This window comes from Emydura macquarii, unplaced genomic scaffold (genome assembly GCF_026122565.2).
Source record: "Emydura macquarii macquarii isolate MOO-44397 ecotype Brisbane River unplaced genomic scaffold, CSIRO-AGI_Emac_v2 contig_318, whole genome shotgun sequence".
Taxonomy (NCBI): Eukaryota; Metazoa; Chordata; order Testudines; family Chelidae; genus Emydura; species Emydura macquarii.
Window position 1 is genome coordinate 12470682 of NW_027130455.1, and position 20302 is coordinate 12490983.

The following is a 20302-nucleotide window of genomic DNA, read 5'->3' on the forward strand; positions in this document are numbered from 1 at the left end:
GAGCTGGCTGAATGGCCTCTCTACTTCCTGGTCTCATTGCAAAGTGTCAGTACAGTGCTTCTGCTATGTTTAAAGTAGAGCTTTTCATGGCCTGGTAAGACGTTGCAAGATTTGGCCCTATGTGAATTGCTTAGTACACAGCACATTTGCTATATATGAGTTTCAGCCCAAAAGGTGAGTAAAGGCCACATTAAATATAACTATCAGGTGTACATTCTACATCAAATGTCCACTGAGCACTTTTGAGTCAATGTCAGCCTCTATTTTTGTAACTTCAATTTCCCCAGAACATACACTAGCCCGTCAACCCTGACTAGTTGGGGCCTGATTCTCCATCGCCTTACACCTTATGCGGTTATTTAAGTAGGCCCAAAACTCTACCTCTCTGTTCAGTAACGTTGACACCTACTCCGCACTAGTGCCTTGGTTGCATAAGGTGCAGGGCAATGGAGAATCGGGCACCTAGGTAATAAAATCCAAACTCTGGGGTCTGATGCAGAGATGTACTGAGCTCCAGCACCTGCCTTTGAAGACAGTGGAAGTGATGACCACTTTGCATCTCTCAGGATCAGGTCCTCTATAGTGGAAATTATTTTGGCCTTGTCACTTGTGGACCCCAATGGGCATTTTCCACATTCCTAACACAGCGCACCATCGAGTGCAACTTCAGCAAAGTGGAAATTGCTCAGTCAAGGCCAAGAATTAACAGAAGAATTGCATGTTGTCAGGTTTGATGTCTGGACAGAGGTTTCCTGAAGACCACGCAGCACATGGATCAAATCAATGCTACTCACAGGCCATGAGGCCAGAAGGGGCCACCGTGCTCATCTAGTCTGAGCTCCTGCACATTGCAGGCCACAGAACCTCTCCCACCCACTCCTGGAATAGACCTATAACCTCTGGCTGAGTTACTGAAGCCCTCAAATCATGATATAAGTATGAAAGTTATAGAAAATCCACCATTTACTCTAGTTTAAACTAGCGAGTGGCCCATGCCCCATCCTGCAGAGGAAGGCAAAAAAAAACCAGGGTCTCTACCAATATGACCTGGGGGGAAATTCCTTCCTGTCCCCAAATATGACAATCAGCTAAACCCTGAGCATGTGGGTGAGACCTACCAGCTGGATGCTGGGAAAGAATTCTCTGTAGTAACTCAAAGACCTGCCCATCTTGTGTGCCATCTCTGGCCATTGGAGATATTTGCTGCTAGCAGTCATAGATGGGCCACATGCCATTGCAGGCAGTTTCATCATATCATCCCCTCCATAAACCTATCAAGCTCAGTCTTGAAACCAGTTAGGTTTTTTGCCCCACTGCCCCCTGGGAAGGTTCTTCTAGAATTTCACTTCTCTGATGGTTAGAAACCTTGATCTAATTTCAAGTCTAAACTTGTTGATGGCCAGTATATAGCCATTTGTTTGTGTGCCAACAGTAGCCCTTAACTTATATAACTTCTCTACTTCCTTGGTGTTTATCCCTCTGATATATTTCTAAAGAACCACCATACTTTGCCCCAGCCTTTGTTTGGTTAGGTTAAACGAGCCAAGTTCCTTAAGTCTTCTCTCACAAGGTAGGTTCTCCGTTACCTGATCATCCTAGTAGCCCACCTCTGCACCTGTTCTGGTTTGAATTAATCTTTCTTAAACATAGGAGATCAGAATACCACACAGTATTCCAGATCAGGTCTTACTAGTGCCTTGTACAATGGTACTAACACTTCCCTGTCTCTACTGGAAATACCTCACCTGATGCATCCTAGGATTCCATTAGCCTTTTTCACAGTTGCATCGCATTGGAGGCTCATAGTTATCCTGTGACCAACCAATACACCCAGGTCTTTCTCCTGTGTAGTTTCCAATTGATATGTCCCCAACTTATAGCAAAAATTCTACTTGTTAGTCCCTACATATGTGACCTTGCACTTTGCACTATTAAATTTCATCCCATTTTTATTACTCCAGTTTTCAAGGCCATCTTCTTGTATGATATGACAGTCCTCCTCCGTATTGGCATTACCTCTGAACTTTGTGACATCTGCAGATTTTATTAGCACATTCCTATTTTTTGTGCCAAAGTCATGAATGAAAATGCTAAATAAGATTGGTCCGAAGACCGTTCCCTGAGGAACTCCCATAGTAACCTTCCTCCAGCCCGACAGTTCACTTTTCAGAATGACCTGTTGTAGTCTCCCCTTTAACCAGTTCCTACCCACCTTTTAGTTCTCATATTAATCCTCATCTTTTCCAATTTAACTAATAATTTCCCATGTGGAACTGTATCAAATGCCTTACTGAAATCCAGGTAGATGAGATCTACCACATTTCCTTTTTCTAGAAAATCAGTTATCTTCTCAAAGAAAGAGATCAGGTTGGTCTGGCACAATCTATCTTTTGTAAAACCATGTTGTGTTTATCCCAATTACCATTTACCTCTATAGCCTTAACTACTTTCTCTTTCAAAATTTGTTCTAAGACCTTACATACAATTGAGGTCAAACTAACAGGTCTGTAGTTTCCCAGATCACTCTTTCCCCCCTTTCTTAAAAATAAGAACTATGTTAGCAATTCTCCAGCCATAGGGTATGATTCATTTTTATGGATTCATTAAAAATTCTTGCTATTGGATTTGCAATTTGATGTGCCAGTTTCTTTAAAATTCTTGGATGGAAATTATCTGGGCCTTCTGATTTGCTCCCATTAAACTGTTTTTGAATTTGACTTCTACCTCAGATGTTGTCATTTCTATGTCCATATCCTTGTCCATAAGCCACCCTGCCACTCTCCCTAAATTCCTCATTACCCTTATTAAAAACTGAGGCAAAGTATTTGTTCATGTGTTGGGCCATACCTAAGTTATCTTTAATCTACGCCCCATTCTGATTGCTTAACGGTCCCACTTCTTCCTTCCTTGTTTTCTTTACATGGCACAAGAACCTTTTACTATTGGTTTAATTTCCTTTTCAAGGTCCAACTCTGCTTGGCTTTTGGCATTTCTCCCTTTTTCCCTACACTTTCTGATCTCCAAGAGGTAGCTTTCCTTGCTGATCCATCCCTTCTTTCATTCCTTGTAGGCTTTCTTTTAATCACTTGTTTAAGATGCTTCTTCGTCCAGTTTGGTCTGTAACCATTCCCTACAATTTTATTCCCCTTGCTTGGGATGCAGGCTTCATATAGTTTCTACAACTTTGACTTTAAAAGTAATTCCAAGTCTCCTCCACATTCAGATCCTTGAGTTCTTCATCCAGTCCACTTCCCTAACTATTTCCCTTAATTTTTTAAGTTTATCCTTTTGAAATCAGGAATCCTAACTGCAGATATATTTTTGTTTATCCTTCCATTTAGTTTAAACTGAATTATCTCATGATCACTTAAACCAAAATAGTAATCTACAACCAGTTCTTTTATGAGGTCCTCACTAACCAATACTAAACCTAAAACGTCATCACCTCTTATTGGTTCGGTGACTATTTAGTGAAGAAATCTTTCAGGTATCACATCCAGGAATATCTGGTCTCTACCATGATTAGTAGCACTTGTCCTCCATTCTGTATCTGGGAAATTAATGTCTCCCATTATCACAAAATTCCTTGTAGAATTTATTTCATTAAAATATTAAAAATGATTATATCCATATCTAGTTCAGATTCTGGGCATCTATAACAGACCACAAGCTCTATTCCAGTGGCGCTTCTGTTACTTTTCTTCCCCAAAGTGATTTTGACCCAAACAGATTCCATTTTATTCATTCCATCACTTCTAATTTCTTTACAGTCTACCTCATCATTAATAAAAAATGCTATTTCAGCACCTTTACCTTTTCTTCTGTCTTTCCTGGACAGCACATACCCTTCAATACCTGTACTCCAGTCATGACTACTATTCCACCATATTTCTGCTATCCCCATAATATCTGGTTTTGCTTACTACACCAGTAGTTGTAGTTCCTCCAATTTCTCACCCTGGTTCCTCACATTGGTATACAGACATGTTAGTTGTTTCCGCTTCTCTTCTCCCAGATTCCTCACCTGATTTAGGTACAGCCATTCTATTGCCAGTATCTCCTGCCTGACTGTTAGTGCTAGTACCAATGACACTTTCTTTCCTCTTAATGTCCATTCTGCTACCCTTTGTTGTTCCTTTCTCCATTGTTGTATCCTCTTACTTGATTTTCCACCCACTCGATATTCGAATCAGGCATGGTGATTACATGAACATCGCCCAGCCGTCTCCTCTGAATTCCTAATTTAAAGCTCTTTCAATCAGTTCTGTCAATTTCCATCCCAGAAGTCTATTTCCCTCCCTACTCAGGTGGAGTCTATCCCATGAGAACAACATTCTGTCCGTGAATGCCTCTTAGTGGTCAACATCCCAGAGCCCTCCATATAGCATCATTCCCTGAGCCATCTGTTGAGCATCATAATCTTGACTTGCCTTCACTCTCCTTTACGGACAGGTAAATCCCACTGAAGATCACCTGAGCCTTCATTTCTTTAAGCATCTTCCGCAGCCTGGAAAAGTCTCCCTGGATGCATTCCAGCAAGAATCCACAATGCCATTTGTTCCCACATGAAGAACAATCAGTGGATTCTTTCCTGCTCCCTTTTGGATCCTTTCAGCCTCAGGTCCCTATCCTGTATCTTAGCTCCTGAAACACAGCACATCCTTCTGTTTGCCGGATCAGCTCTGGTGACAAGCCTGTCTGTTCTTCTTAGTAAAGAATCCCCAGTCATGTAGACCTGCCTCTTCCTCATACTGGTGCAATTCTCTGGCCTTCCTCCTTCTGTTCTTTCTGGCTACAAGTCTTCTTGTCTTTTGTTCTCACTGGCAGTCTTTTGTGAGTCATCCTGTATCCTCCAGGGGCTCCAAACTCTGCCTATCTCCATTGACTCCTCCCCTCTTCTTCTAGGACTGGCCGCTCTTCTCTTCTTCCTTGCTCTCCCACCTTCCGTCATTGCCCACCCCTCCTCTTCATCTTCCAATTCAGCAAACCTCTTCCTCAGCTCTATTTCTCCTTCACTAGCCCATCTTTTCCTCTGCCTGGTTCTCGTAGTCACACACTTCCACTGGCCACTTCCCTCATCCATCAGTTTACCCTCTGTTCTCCAGTCTAGCTTGCATCTGCAAGTCTTGAGTTTTCGCTTTAGCCTCCTCCCTCCTTCCCTTCATCTTCTGCTCAAATCCCCCTCGAAACTCAACCACAGTTTCGATCTGCATCTCCAGACCTTGGATCACCTCTTTCACCAGAGCTGTCAGGCGGTGCTTCATACAAACGAAGCCCCTTTCAGGTACTCGGTCCAGGATAATGTACATCCCGCAGCTTCCACATCCCATCATCTTCATGGTCTCTTCCATTCTTTGGGTCACTACCACTGCTGCCTCTGTAGCTGTCATAACCTTCCCCCCTAAGGTCTTGTCAAGGAAACCCCTCAAACACATACACCAAAACAGAACACCACTCACACTCCTCCAAACGCCCCTTCAAAACTCCCTCTGACTCCCCTGTGTTTAGCTCTGTCTGCTGGCTTCTGTGTCGCTGCTTCTGCCATTTCCCTTTCATGGTCATTATATTAAGGATTTAGTCTGGATTCTTTGAATAAACACGGTTTGTTTACCCCGGCGCTTGTCGTGCTTCACCTCTGAGTCACTTGACTTACTCTGTGATAATCAAAAATTGTATTGCCAGAGGAAGGAAACTACTTTGTTGGCCTCAGCCAGTCTTCCTCTGAGCAGGCAGAGGCTGCAGCAATGGCTGTGCTGAGCTGGCTGGCCAGCAGTTGTGCCAAGAACAATATCGGTTGCATTTAGGTTCTAGCATTTAGGGGACTCAAGAATTGAAACTTTGTCTTAAATCCATTTGAAGCTTTGCCAGAAGGGTGACTTACGGCTTCCTACTAGAAGCAGATGGTTCGGCTGTTTTGGTCAACATATGGCAAAGCATGCTGCAAACCGACACACACATTCTATAAAATTTCTGTCACAATTCTTGTTTCATAGACCTGTTTATCAAACAATCTGCAACGTCAAAGTATTTTAGTCATCAGTGCTATCATTGAACAATTGAAGATGTTTTCTTCCCCTCTTGTTCTTGGACAACTTAGTATTTGTTTTATATTGTTGTCCTTGAGCAGAAACAGTTGGCGGAAAAGGAAGAGAATATCTTAGATTTTTAGCACTTTTCATTACACAATCTCAATGACTTTATTTTCATTTATTTATTTGGTGTATAGTAGTAGTTGGGGGGTATCTATCTAGTGCTCTGGACATTTCTTGAAAAAAAATTATTTTACCAAATCCAATAATACTGGTAATGTTATAAAACTGTTTATGATATATCCTCACCTGGAATACTGAGTACACTTCTGATCATACCTTCTGGAAAAAGGCAGAGCTGAGATAGAAAGGGTGCAGAAATGGGTGAAGTGGATGATGAGAGGCATGAAGATTAGAAGGAACTGGGATCTAGTAACGTCTGCAGAACGCTCAGAGATCCTTGCAAGGGAAGTGCAATAGAATGTGAGACGTTGTTTAATATTTGTATAACAATAGCATTTAGAAGGCCCATTCTCTATTGCCGCCCCATAATGCTGGATGCTGTACATATATATGAGATAAAATTTAGACACAATATAATTAGAATGAACACAACAAGGCTGACAGTAAACACAAAGTGAAGGGAGAGGGCATGCAAGGACAATGAGGGTTACAAAAGTCAAAGATCAAGTGAAACCTTTATTGATACTTAGGCATCCTGTCTCTTCTCTCTCTCTCTCTCTCTCTCTCTCTCTCTGTGTGTGTGTGTGTGTGTGTGTGTGTGTGTGTGTGTGTGTGTGTGTGTGTGTGTGTGTGTAAAATAGATACACACAAGTTAAAACTGAGAAGCAGATTTGCTTCCCAGCCTAGGACCCTATCAGCATTAAAGATGATCTTGGTGTAACATATATAGTTTTTCTCTTTATTTATTCATTTACCACTCTTCAGTAAAGAAAGAGATGCAGAGCATTTGATGCCTTGAAAGAAAAGAAAATTGCAGAGGGCTGAAGACAACCATTGTGCAGTCTTATGGGAGGCTGCGGAGGGGGAAAGAAAAATATCCTCAAGCTGAAAAGAGAGAAGCTCAGATGCTCAGGGACAGCTGCTAAATCAGAACAGCACGAAGAGCTCCCCTCTCTCACAGCTCAGTGCCAAAGGGAAGAAGAGGCTAAAGGCCTTATCCTGCTCACGTAGAAGTCCTATTGACTTTAGAGGGGGCAGAAGGAGGCCCTAACTCATGCTGACAATGAGCAGAGCATCCTTGTGCTGTAGAAGGAGCAGAACATTAAATTCGCCTATCATACTACTATGACGCTGCACACTGCTGTGTGTCTCTTAACTAATCGGTTACAATGCAGATTTGCACAGGCACACTGTTATCATTACTACTTATTTGTAGAGCCCCAGTGTTTAGCTGGGAGTTTTGGAAAGAACTGAGGCCAAAGAGCTCGTAATGTAGATAAATGACTGGAGCGGGCAGAAAACAACAAAGGCCATGTGAATTAGTCAAACGAGGGATGGCGATCAGGGAGGCATCTCTGTGGGGAGATCTATAGGTATTTGCATCTTTGCCTACATCTTAAAGTGATAGTTAAATAACTTAGAGATAACAGTATTTAGGGCTGCTTTCGTTAGTGCATTAGTTTTACTTAAAAGATGTGAAGGAATTTCACATTAAAGATAAGAAAGGAGAGGCGGGGTCTAGAAACTAATACTTCCTATTCCTGCAGCACCTCTCATCTGAGGAACTCAAAATGCTTTATAAATACTAATGATTTCCCTCAGTGCATGGTAAAGTATGCAAATATGACCCTATTTTACAGCTGTGGAAACTGAGGTACAGAGACTGTCTTCATTTGCACAAGGTCTCTCAGCAATCAATGGAGAGCAGTGCAGTACACTGAGAAGATGCTGTCATGTTGTCAGAAAAGGGAGTCTCCCCATATCCAGACCTTCCCTTGAATTTCGGGCCTTTGAAGTTGAAGTTCATACTGATGTGGGAACGATCACAGTAAGGGAAATCCTGGCCCCATTAAAATCAACAGCAAAACTACCATTGACCTTCAATGGGGCCAGGATTTCACTCCCTATGATTGTATCTCAAGGCTGTCTGTTTGTTCTGTTTGTACAGTGCCCAGCACAATGGGATCCTGGTCCATGACTGGGGTTTCCAAGCACCTCAGTAATACAAATAATCAATAAAGCCAGTCTGTGGTTCCATGGCATAAGCAGTGACCTGCAATTAGGGTGACCAGATGTCCCGATTTTATAGGGACAGTCCCGATATTAGAGGCTTTTTCTTACATAGGTACCTACTACTCCCCACCCCCGGTCCTGATTTTTCACACTTGCTATCTGGTCACCCTACCTGCAGTAGACTCCATCTGTGCTCTCCAAATGCTTATAACTACAACTAATCATCACTACATCAAACTCAAAATGCTTCAAACAAGGGGCCAGCCTAGAACAGGCAGGATGACTGTTGTAGTTAATTAGGTGTGTGCTGTAAACATAACGACTGTTGTCCTCCAAAAACTAAAGTGCTGCTCCTGTGCTTATAGTAATTAGATAATTGTCTGTCTGTCTGTCTGTATAATTGTATCTAGGATCTCTAAATGAAGTTATTACTCTCGATAGTTCTCAGTCCCTATAACAGGCAAGTACTATGACATGATCAGCTATCTGTATAACAGAGGCATTTACCAGACAAACTAAAATAATGACTTTTTAAACTCTCCCCTTACAACTCTAAATTTCAGGATCAAGTTTAAATCTTGATATTGCCTTGATCTTTGTACTGATACAGGTTTCATTGTTTGAACTGAACACGATGGGCTGTTTTTCATACTTTAAGTTAATAGCTGTGTTCCTGAGGAAGTAGAATTCTTCCTGTGTAGGGGGAGTGTGTACTGTACTTGAGATCAGCATGACGTTATAAGATCATCAGAACTGCTGTACTGTAATAAAGAAATGGCCCATCTAGTTAGGGGAGCTCTTACACTGGCCATTGCCTGCTGTTTCCAAAGATGACATGATGCGTAGTTAAGCACCGGAATAGGCTTTAAGCAAGGTTGTGGAATCCCCATTGCTGGAGGTTTTTAAGAACAAGATGTACAAACAAACGTCAGGAATGGTCTTTCTACGTTTACTTGGTCCTCAGCATAGGTGCCTGGACTGGATGACAAGTCGAGGTCCCTCCCAGCCCTACATGTCTATAAGTTTATTATTCTATGCATCGCGTACTGTATCTAATTATGAAGTACTATACCATAGGGCCAGGGGGAGCTCCACTTCCTGCCCCCCAGCTGGTGATCAGCTTATGTCCTAGTCTTGTAAACATTATAGCTTTTATCCTAGCAAATGAACCTGAAGATGTGGTATTTCACTATTAGAAGAAGTAGATCATCCACAAACTAACTCCACAGAAACTTAGGGGTAATGCAATGATGTATCTAATGGAGCATTTTGATGGCTGACCTTGAAACTGTTCTGCCAGAGGCTTCGGTGAGCCTAGGAACCAGTTCATGTTTCAGTATGTTTGGGTTTTTTTTCTTTCCTTCTGAATTGAGAGACTTCCCAGTGCGGGATGCAGAGGCCTTATGTGGAGAATGTTTTTCCTGAGATCTAGCTGTGCACATGGCTAATGTATGTAAGCTGACTGTCTCGTTACTGCTTGCCTTACCCTCTCCTACCTTTTCCTTCTGATTGTTATATGACAAAATGTAGCAAGTGGATTATTAGGATATTAAACTCTTTAGGGCTGGGATTATCTCTTAGTCTGTAAACACAGTGGCCAGCACAATGGGGCCCCAATCCTGACTGGGGATTCTTTGTTACTGTAATTCAAATAATAATATATCAGGACTTTTCTGTCATCTTCTAAGTTCTACTCCAAAGCCCCTGTGGGGATCAGCATACCCATTCTGTAAAATGGGTACGATATTACTCATCCATCTCACTGGGGTATAGAGGGTGCCTACTGAATTGGTGCTTGTAAAGCCCTCTGAGAATCATGTATTGACAAACAACCCACTGAGACTCATTAAAGTCTTTCCAGGTACCTGAATAGTAATTGGATCAGCCTCTATGAGTGGTTTTGGGTTTTTTTTATTTCTCAGGACTATGGTAACACTGTTTTGGGTTGGGATTTTTTTTCAGAAGAAACAGGAAATGAATCAGGCCAACATTTGAGCTTTCTAAGAACCAACTACTATAATTTATTACCTGGCAGTCATTTTGGAAAAACCATCTATCAAAACATCTCAATATCCTCTTCTAATACACTAATAAGTAAGGCCATACCTAGGTTGCGATTCTGTGTATTCTGCAATATTAGGCTTCTGCTGCAATTTTGATAGCGGAAGCCCCCACTCTTAGCCCCATGTTCCTGCTGTCAGCCCTGGGTTCCCACACTCAGCCCCTGGTGGCTGACAATGGAAAATTGTGGGAAAATAATAATGGACTTGATTACCGCAAATAATAAGGTCCATTATTATTTTTCTGCAATTTTCCATGGCTTGTCCGCAACTCAGCTGCAATTTTTGGACAATAATCCTGTAATTCAGGTAGGGCCTTACTAATAAGGGTATTTTTAAGTAAATGTACAGTTGAAAGATTCCTTACAAAAGCATTCAGTCAGACAAGTAATGATTTTTTTATGGAGTTTTGTCTAGCCCTGTCTTGAAAATCTGTTTGCTTGGATATTGAAGGGATCCAGTTTGTAGACAAAACTTTTATAATTTCTAACATATGGATCTGTTTTGTTTTGTTTTTTGTGAAGAAAAATTGGTACCCTGGGGACTGGCAAACCATGGGAAATAGTAATGAGCTCTCTGCTCATTGTCAGTATAACCCTATCACTGGGGGTCTGCAGGGATAATGTGGGGATTTGGGACATTTACAACAAAATTGTTCATACAGTTCAATAAATAAAAACCTGTGAACACTTTGGTTCTGAATTAACACACTGAAGCAAATGTGAAATGAATCAAACCTCCAATAATGTCAATAATGATATGGAATAATGCCATTACTTTGTCCTTTGTGCCTCCTTCTGTTTGCCACTCTCTCATTGTGCCACATCTAATGTTAAGGATGTCCTGATCATGGAAATGCTTACTGTCTTGAGTTTGCAGGATCGGGCCCTTAGCCTGCAAGCACTTTGGCATAGGGACCTTCTCTTAATGTATAGGTCCAATTCTACACTCCATTTACATCAACATAAATCAGGAGTAACTTCACTGAAATCTTTGGAGTTGCACTGCTGTAAAACTGGTGTAAATGAAGGCAGTATTGGGTCCAGTGACTGTAGCCCAACCAAACAAATGAAACTTGCCTAGAGCAAGGAATATTATTACATCCCCAATGGCAGTTACTTGATGCCATAATTAGATCAATGGACCTTCCTATAGTTAAATCCCTAGCCTCCTATATTTGTACTAAAGATCTTTACAAAGCAAATGAAAAATTGAGCTGCTTAATGATAATTTTTGAAAGTTCCTAGTTTCCATGGGAGAGGAAGGAGCTAATCTATGAATGGATTAGAAACGAACAACTATTTCACCAGCTTGTAACACAAGGGATGACCAGGAGCGTGGGATTTGAACTCAGAGAGAGAGAGAGAGACTGTTAAAAGGGGGTTTGTAAATCATGGTCAACAAAAGGTTTGCACAACAATAATCAGTGGGAATGTGTCATGGGAAATCCTACTGGGGTTTCGGAGGAGATCTCAAAACATGCTGAGTCAAGCCGCCTGAAAATCCAGAAGCAACAAGTACTGTCATTGTATTTTTATTTTTGGCTTCCATCCCTGTGTGTGGGGAGGGCCTGTGCAAGCCTTTGCAGTAGAGCTGTGCAGGGAAAGGGATGGGGGACAAAGAGGGCTGTGCAAGATGTGGTCGCAATCCCACCCCCTCCCCACTCGTGATGGAGCGGTACTCTGCACCCACCCTTATTCAACTGGTGCAGCGGGTATCAGAGGAGGGAGCCCCTTATGGAAAATGCTGCATAGACCATAGCAGAAAACAATAACCTTTCCATTGTTCTTTGCTGCCCAACCCTTGTTTGAATTTAATAGAGATGTTGTATTATTAATTATTGCATGTAAATGGCAGCACCTAGGAGCCTCAGTCCTGGACCAGGACCCATTGTGCTAGGTGCTGTACAAAGAGACCAAAAGGATGGTCCCTGCTCCAAAGGCCTTACAATCTAAGTATGTCCCTGCCATAGAATTCTATAGGTCCAAATACCTATGGAAAGGACGTTATTCTCTACAGGTTTTAAATAGCATCTGTAGAACCCTATACAATTTTGATGTAGAACCCAGTTGTTTTTAGTCCATTACATTCAATAGGGCTTTCCCATAAGTTTGCAGAGGAGTTTTGGCCACTCGTGCAGCCCATAGACTGGAATGGTGTCCCTACAGACCTGCTTGTGGGTTGCAGGACGAATTCCATCCCCATGGGCTTGGGAAGGTAAATAAAGTTCACCCATGTTCAGTGCCAGTCACATTGCTCTCATCAGACGGGGAAATGGCCATTCTGTGCCATGGTTCCTAAGCATTGTTAGATGTGCAGTACCCAGCTCTTCATTTATTCACACGAATGACTGCTCAGCCCACCCCACTGTGAATTACTCTACATAGTTAGAGACTATGGCTCAAATCCTGGGAACTGGCACACTGCCCTGTTTGGCAGCATACATGCCCCCCTCGAGGCCACGGATGGGAAGGAAGCCTGCCCTTGAGCAAAAGGCGGGGGGGTAAAATTGGTGCATGGCCATCCTGAGGTTGAAGTAGCCCCAGAACTGCCTAGGTCTCCACTCCATGGAGGGCAGTGGCCTGTGGTTCCCTGTAACAGCAGATCCATTGGTCCTGCCACCCAAGCAGCCCCTGGACTGCTAGGTACTGTGGGAATTAGTTGCATTGTAGGATACAGAGCTTTTGAAAGACACTGAAGATTAAGGCCTGGATCTGGAGAAGTGCTGAGCACCTACATCTGGCTTTGGTTTTTAATGGGTATTCCGCGTGCTCGGTGTGGTGTATTGAAAAATGTGTTAAAATTGTGGTTCATCACTTCAAATTCTCTGGGGTTTTCCTGGTCCTCTTTGCAGGCAGGATGCTCTGAAAGAAGGTGTGCCATCAGAGTCCGCTGAGCAGGCAGACAGCCTAGGGTGAGGTGGGGTGAGTTGTGCCTCTCTGTTTTAGGGAGAAGCCTGTGTTGTCTCTCTCTGTTTTGGGTTATTGTGTGTGATCATTCTGGATTCTCAGAAATAAAGTTATGTTTCATGGAAGGCTTCTAGCAAGAGCATTTTTATGTTTTTATCTAACTTCTCTGTTTGTATGGCCTCAACATAACACTCGGCACCCTATAGGATCAGACTCCAACAGCCTGATCCAGCTCCTTTTAAATGCAATAGGAGTGTTCCACTGGCTTTAGTAGTAGTAGGATCAGGCCCTGTAGTTGTTCTGTAACTGACATTTTGTATCTTCCTTTCCCAGTCTTGGGACATGGGGAGTGGGCACAGAAATACCAATGATAATATTGCTGCTATAACAATTTAGCAGCACCAAACCATGTCCCTGCCCCACCCATACACCTTTCTGGATGACACATCCTTCCCCATCATCTGGGAATGCAGCCAATGAGAAGAAGAAGCTTTATCAACTAAGTAGCTCCCCGCCTCAGTTCCCGAGATACTTTTTTTTTGTATGGGCTTCAGCTGCAAAGAAGCTGCTCTCTACGGGTTAAATGCCCTCTCAGATAAGAGAAGATGTGAACATTTGAAGCTTAACTAGAACTAGAATCTTCAGCAGTAACCCTACCCCACCCTCTCAATATGTTTCCATGTAATGTTATGCTTTGCTAGGGGTTGGATTTTCCCCCTTTGTTTGTTTGTTTGTTTTGGTTTTGTATCCACCCACTCCAATGATTCATTTTCCATATATTTTTTTTAAATGAATCAGAGTGCTTGTTGATCTTTTAGGAAGTAGCCAGCCACATTAATTACTGTTCAGACCAACAAAAGAGAAATGACACATGCAATTGGGCTTCTAGGCAGAATTCTTTAATCTCAAAACCAAAAAACCTCAGTGAATTAAAGCTTTTGATCTGAGACATTGTCTGATTCCTTGTTTATTCTATGCTGTGCTATCTTGCTGAATAGAACCATTTTACCAAGGGACTCTTTGCACAGACCTACTTCTAGGCCTTCTAATAACCTACCTGGAGCAATGCTCCTGTTTATGGTTAAAGCTAGGGCCGGCCTTAGGGAAAATGGCCCTGGGCACACTTGTATTTTGGCGCCCTTTCTTGTCGTAGGGTGCCGGGAATAGGGGGTTGGATCGTGGAGACTGCCAACAGGCTGCCCCCACTGGGGGCGGAAGTGCTGTTATCCTGTGAGGCTGCTTGACATAGTGAGGGGCTGGGTGGCAGAGGCTGCCTCAGGCAGGGGCTGGATTGGGGGGCAGTTTAGGGGGCGGGAGACCCTCTGGGAAGGCTCCCTTTGCGTACACCAGGAGCAGAGACTTTCCTGCAGCCTCCATTCCCCACAATAATGACCTTCAGCTCCTTCTTCTCTCCTTGGGGCTCCTGGGCCCATCACCAGGGATGGCCCATTTGCTACCATCATGTTCGGGGAGATACAGGCCCCTGGGTGCGGGGGGGGATGGGCCCAGCTCTGGAGCAGGTGGTATCTCTGTCAGGTTGGCTCCCACTGCGGCTTCCTCTGCAGTTGGAGGTCGCTGCTTTCTGCGAGCTCCGGGCTGAGGAGGGCGGGAAAAGGGTCACGCTGGTCCTGCTCCTGACTTATCCAGGGATTGGCTGAGGTGAACACGCTCGAGCCGCCTACGCCAGCTGCAGCCATCCTGGCTCTGGTCTCTGTAGGTGCCCCACACACAGAGACCTGGACCCCACCCCAGGGTGGCTCCGTTGCCTATAGACTCAGCCCCCACCCATTCCCCATTCACATACTTTGCTACTGGTGCCTTCAGTGCAGACACTGAGACATACACACAGGAGACCCTCCTCCCCACACAGAGGGGTCCCGTGGGCAGAGACCCTTCTCCCCACACACAGGGGTCCCATGGACACTGAGACCCCCCTACACACAGGGGCCCTATGGGCGTTGAGACCCCCTTGACAGTGGCACCCCCCTGACTACGGTGCCCTGGGCGGTCGCTCATGTCGCCCACCCGTAAGGCAGGCCCTGGTTAAAGCAGAGGACTGGCAGCCTGGGTTTTATTCCCAGCTCTTCTATAGACCCCTCCTTGTGTGACTGAGGCCTTGTCTACATAGCAAACTTTTACTGCTTTAACTATAGCTAAAGCAGAAAAAAAACCCAGAAAATCAAAAAACCCCAACCAAACCTTATTGTAGATGCAATTATTCCAGTATAGAAGTTCCTCTACAGGGGTAGCATATTCTAATTCAGTGAAGCAAAATAAGCTATACTGGTATAAACCACATTGTACTGTGTCTACTCTGGGGTTTTTACCGGCATAACTATATTGATTAAAAATATCACACTCCTAACTATGCCAGTAACTATACCCAATTCTCTTCTAAAGGATCAGCACTGGATTGCTCTGTTTCTAGGTTTGTCCCTTTCCCTCTGGGGATGAAGTCAGCTGCTTTGCTCCCAAACTGTAATCAGTCCCTCCAAATTTATCACTCTCTCTGTTTGGGCACTTGAGTTTTTCAAGTTTTGCTTTAATGCTGAACATTTCTGCTGGCCTATGTTTCTCCTCTGTATTTAAGGCTTGTAGGAAATAGATGGCTTGAACTTGTGATGGTCTCTTTCTTTGCCGTCCATTGTAGTAGCAAAACTTTGACATTTGTAGTAGCTGTGAGTATTTTCCCTACTGTGCCACAATATTTTCATTGTAAAGCCCGGCACTGACTTAGAGCGGGTGTCCAGTGTTGATTTTATTCTCTATTATTTCAGAAGCCTCACAGGTCTGAAGACTAAATGTCAAAGGCAAAAAATACCATTTTCTTCCTGGGTCAGTTGGCCAATATCAGGCACACTTTTTTTGGGAAATATTTTTTGGAATGCTCTCAGGAGATCTTAGTCTCAAACACATTGTTTTATAATGTGTTTTTTGCATATGCATATGAGCACTGCTGTATAAACAGGGCCCAGAGGTGATGAAAGTCTGTACAAAAATGACAGCCATTGTCCTATTAGAACAGAGAAATGGTCTATCCAGTCGAGTGGCCTGGCTTCAACTGTGTTCGATGTTGGCTACTTCAGAGGAGTGTACCAGACACTCAAGTGTGGAAGAACTCACCGCAGGTCCTCCCCGTATTAAAGTTTCTATTCTTATTTCTATATAAGTGTCTACTTTTTATTTTCAGATGTACTAAGCTGTTTGTTTGCCTTAATAAATGTGTGTAGAATTTTAGTTAACATTTAGGATTTAATGTAAAAAGAGACCTTATGCAAGTTCCTTGGATGATATTTTTTTACTAAGACAGACTTCTCTGCAGCTAATTCTGAAGCAGGGTCATTCTGGCTGATTAGAGCAGACTATGATATATTCCATTATTCAATTGTGTCTTCACCTTTCCTTCCTAGGGGATGGCATTTACCCTTGAAGAAAGGCTGCAGCTTGGAATTCATGGTCTGCTTCCTCCATGCTTCTTGAGCCAAGATGTTCAAGTTCTCCGTGTCATGAAAAGCTATGAGACCAAATCCAGCGATCTAGACAAGTAGGTTGAATAAGTTTTCTTCCTTCTCATTTTTTGGCTGGGCCTGAGGTCTTTACAATCCAAATGGAGATGTGAGGATCCTGTTTTAAGCCTTACGTGCTCAGAGCCCTTCTTCTTCAGAATCGCTGTTCTTCCAGCTAACGATACTCTTCAGAACCAAGCATCTTAACTAGCAGTTTGCCAGTTGTGTCTATCCTAGCCTGCTCCTTGTCTCCTCTGTTCACTCCAGTTATCTCCCAAGGTAGATATGACACTACACACAATATGATCACTAACAGAGTGGGTGCATTTAACTCTATTTATCTATCAACATGTTCATTAAAATGCCTGATGGAAGAACAAAAAGAACCTGCCAACTGATAGGAGAAATTTAAAAATCCCGTGCAGTGGTCAACATTTGCTTATCCTCCTGTTCCTAACCCACCGTCACTTTCAGTATTGCTCATAAGAGTTACTGTGGGAAAATGTTAGGTGCTTCCTTTCCCCAGGGGGGTGTGGTTTTCTTTTACATCACTACTGTTTCTGGCCTGACGACTGAGAAATTCAGACAAATTGTACCATCCTCGCATGTTTAGCACTTCTGCTGCATTGATCCATCTTTATCATAGACTGAGGCACCAGTCTTGCATTGCATAGCATGCAGGCAGACTGAGATAGCTGTGAAGAGCCCAGTAGTTTGTCCGCATGTTACACATCGCAGGATTAGGCCCTGTGCACATAGCAGCACCTACGGTTAAGTTTGCACGTTTCCATTCTAAGTGGGTCATTTCCAGTTGGTTAGAACTTCTTCAGACTTTCACTTTTGTGACTGAGATTTGACAAATTCATTCCCAGCCAGCAAATCATTTTCAAGAAAGAAGTGAGTATAGGAGAGATGTTTTGTCATACCTCAAGCACATCAGTGAATCCTACATTCTACACACAAAATAGTATGTGATCATATAAGATTGTGTCCTGATGCATATGCCCAGGTGGGCAAAGATAAGGCACACAGGTGACCTAACTTTTTTTTAATTACCTAATTTTAAAAATTATTATTATTTTAGAGCTTCTCTTGTGGTATAGAATTTAACTATCCTTCTGTATTTTTAACACTCATATTTTCCAAGACTCTTTCTAAGGGAATAGGTAGATTGGGGTATTTAAGGTTTTGAAGGGTGATGTTTGTGGAAGTCTGTGGATGGATGGGCGGGAATTTTATTGAGGGTAGGTTGGGGCATTTTAGGCATATGAATCTATTGCAGTTTGCATATGTGTAGTCCTTTAAAATATGTATAGCACACAGACCACTGGATAAATTTAAATCAGATCTAGATTAATTCCAGCACTGGCCCACATAACCATACCTTCAGCATTTTTTTTCTGATCCTCCTCATTAGAGATGTTTGTGCTGCAAATCCAGAAGATGCTGAGGATGCTGCAAGCTCTGATTTTCAGAGGTACTGAGCGTGTACATCTCCTGTCGAAGGTAATGGAACTATGGATGCTGAGTACCTCTGGAAACTCAGGCTTGAGCTGTCCATCCAAAGACAAGTACTTGGTCCTTGTGGGAGTGTCCCACGTTCTTAGCAAATGAGACATTATGAATCTATAATCCATTAGCTTCTTGAATCATGCACAGTGGAATTGTCAGCAAGCGGGTTCTTTGATGTGTGAATCAGTTTTTGGGTTTTTTTCAGATACATTATTCTTATGACACTGCAAGACAGAAATGAGAAGCTTTTTTACCGAGTGCTGACATCAGACATTGAGAGATTCATGCCCATAGTTTACACTCCCACTGTCGGCCTGGCCTGTCAGCAGTATGGTCTAGCTTTCAGAAGACCCCGGTGAGTAGACTGAATATTTTTTCCCTTCTTTAATTGGATGTGAATGTGCCTTTGTATTGAGCACTCCCATTTTTGTGAGTGGCCCAGCAAAAATAAAGTTTGATTCTTGATCAAAAGATGGGCTGTCAAACAGCTTGGTGGGTGTGTGTTAATGACAAGCTGGGTAACTGGGAGCAGCTCTACTGTCTTCCGGTAAACAGTGAACAGAGAGTGGTTTTGTTCTGAAACAGTACTGTACAGTCTGTGCAACTTAGCCACAAATGTCACTTAGACTCCACACCCTTCCCTGCCCCACCCTGCTGTCTCCATAGCACTGAAGTTCTTTTGGCAGCACAGCCCTTTGGGTTACATTTGGATTTTAAGTACCTGTTGGTGTCCCAGAGAACTTGTGTTGTGTCATATGCTCTGCAATGGATTGCGGAGCAAAGTGCATTTTCAGGGGGAAATACTCTGCATGATTCCTTGTCATTATATAGTTTTAAAAAATAAATAATTTTGATTAGTTCATGCTGTAATTACAGTTGTTAGATGTAAGGGTTTTAGTGCTTTCCCGAAAATTCAGTAGTAAAGATTCAGTTTTCCTATACCGTGTCTTATTTTTCTGTCCTTCAAATGCATCATTAGGCTAAAAACATAGGCCAGATAAACCCTTTGGCTTTACTATAAAGACTTGTATTACAAGAATATCAGCATCTAATGAAGAAGTGGAATAGTAATATGTAGCACTTTTTATTTTCACCCTCACTGCACCCCTAGTGATGGTGGGTGAGTAGTATGACCCCTATATCACAGGTAGGGAAACTGAGGCAGGCTTTACATGACTGGCCCAAGGTCACTGTGGGTATGTCTGTGCTGCATCTGGGAGCGATTCTTCCAGCCTGGATTGCAGACTCGTGCTATCCGGGCTTGTACTAGTGCTCTAAAAATAGCCGTACAGGCACTGTGGCACAGGCTGACGTTCAGGCTCTGAAGCCTGTAGGGAGGGGGCAACAGCCCAAGCCTCAACACCAAAGCAACATCTGCAATGCCAGCACAAGCCCTGCTACCACAAGTTTGTGGACCCTGACTGGGAGGTTCGCTCCCGGATGCCGTGTAGACATACCCAGAGGGTACTGTACAAGGAAGGCCTTGAGTAAGTGAGTCCTGAAGACCATTTCCACAAAAAATGAAAAATAATAGATTAAGGACTAATTTGCATTATGATGCTGTGCAGAAATGTAAGGCCACCCTACTCCCTTAAGCAGATTACCCAGCTCGCTGCTCTGTGTGTGAGAAAGCAGGTTGAATGGGATTGCTATTCCCCCTGGGTCCATTGCACAAAGGTTGGGAGGGGAGATGTAATTTCCCTCCTGACCCTCAAACTGTGCAGTGAAGAAGGTGAAAACGTCTGTGCTGCCCATCCTTCACTAGCTGACAGATTGCTTCCCCATCCCCAGCCCTCTGCCCTGAAATACAGGGGAGCAAGAGAAGGACCCGTCCTGTGCTGCCCCTCACACATATTGAGACAGAAAGTCTCAGGCCTGGTCTACACTTAAAAATTAGATAGACTCAGCCGCATCACTCAGGGCTGTGGAAACATTTGTGCCCTGCATGTTGTTGTCAGGTCGACCTTACTTCTGGCATAGACGCAGCTAGGTCGACGGAAGAATTGTTCTGTTGACTTAGCTACCGCCTCTCAGTGAGGTGGGTTAACTGCATCTACAGAAAAAAACCTTCCATCAACGTAGGAAGCGTC

General features: G+C 43.3%; 1 protein-coding gene across 5 annotated transcripts in view; it reads left to right on the plus strand.

The window, feature by feature from the left end:
* The window catches only part of ME3 (malic enzyme 3), a 168881-nt gene that overhangs the window by 67253 nt on the left and 81326 nt on the right, over nt 1-20302 (plus strand). For all 5 annotated transcript variants that reach the window (XM_067568656.1, XM_067568676.1, XM_067568667.1 and 2 more), the window contains exons 2-3: nt 16605-16738; nt 18418-18567. In XM_067568656.1, coding sequence (XP_067424757.1) covers nt 16605-16738; nt 18418-18567 — 284 coding nt within the window. The remainder of the gene's footprint in view (nt 1-16604; nt 16739-18417; nt 18568-20302) is intronic.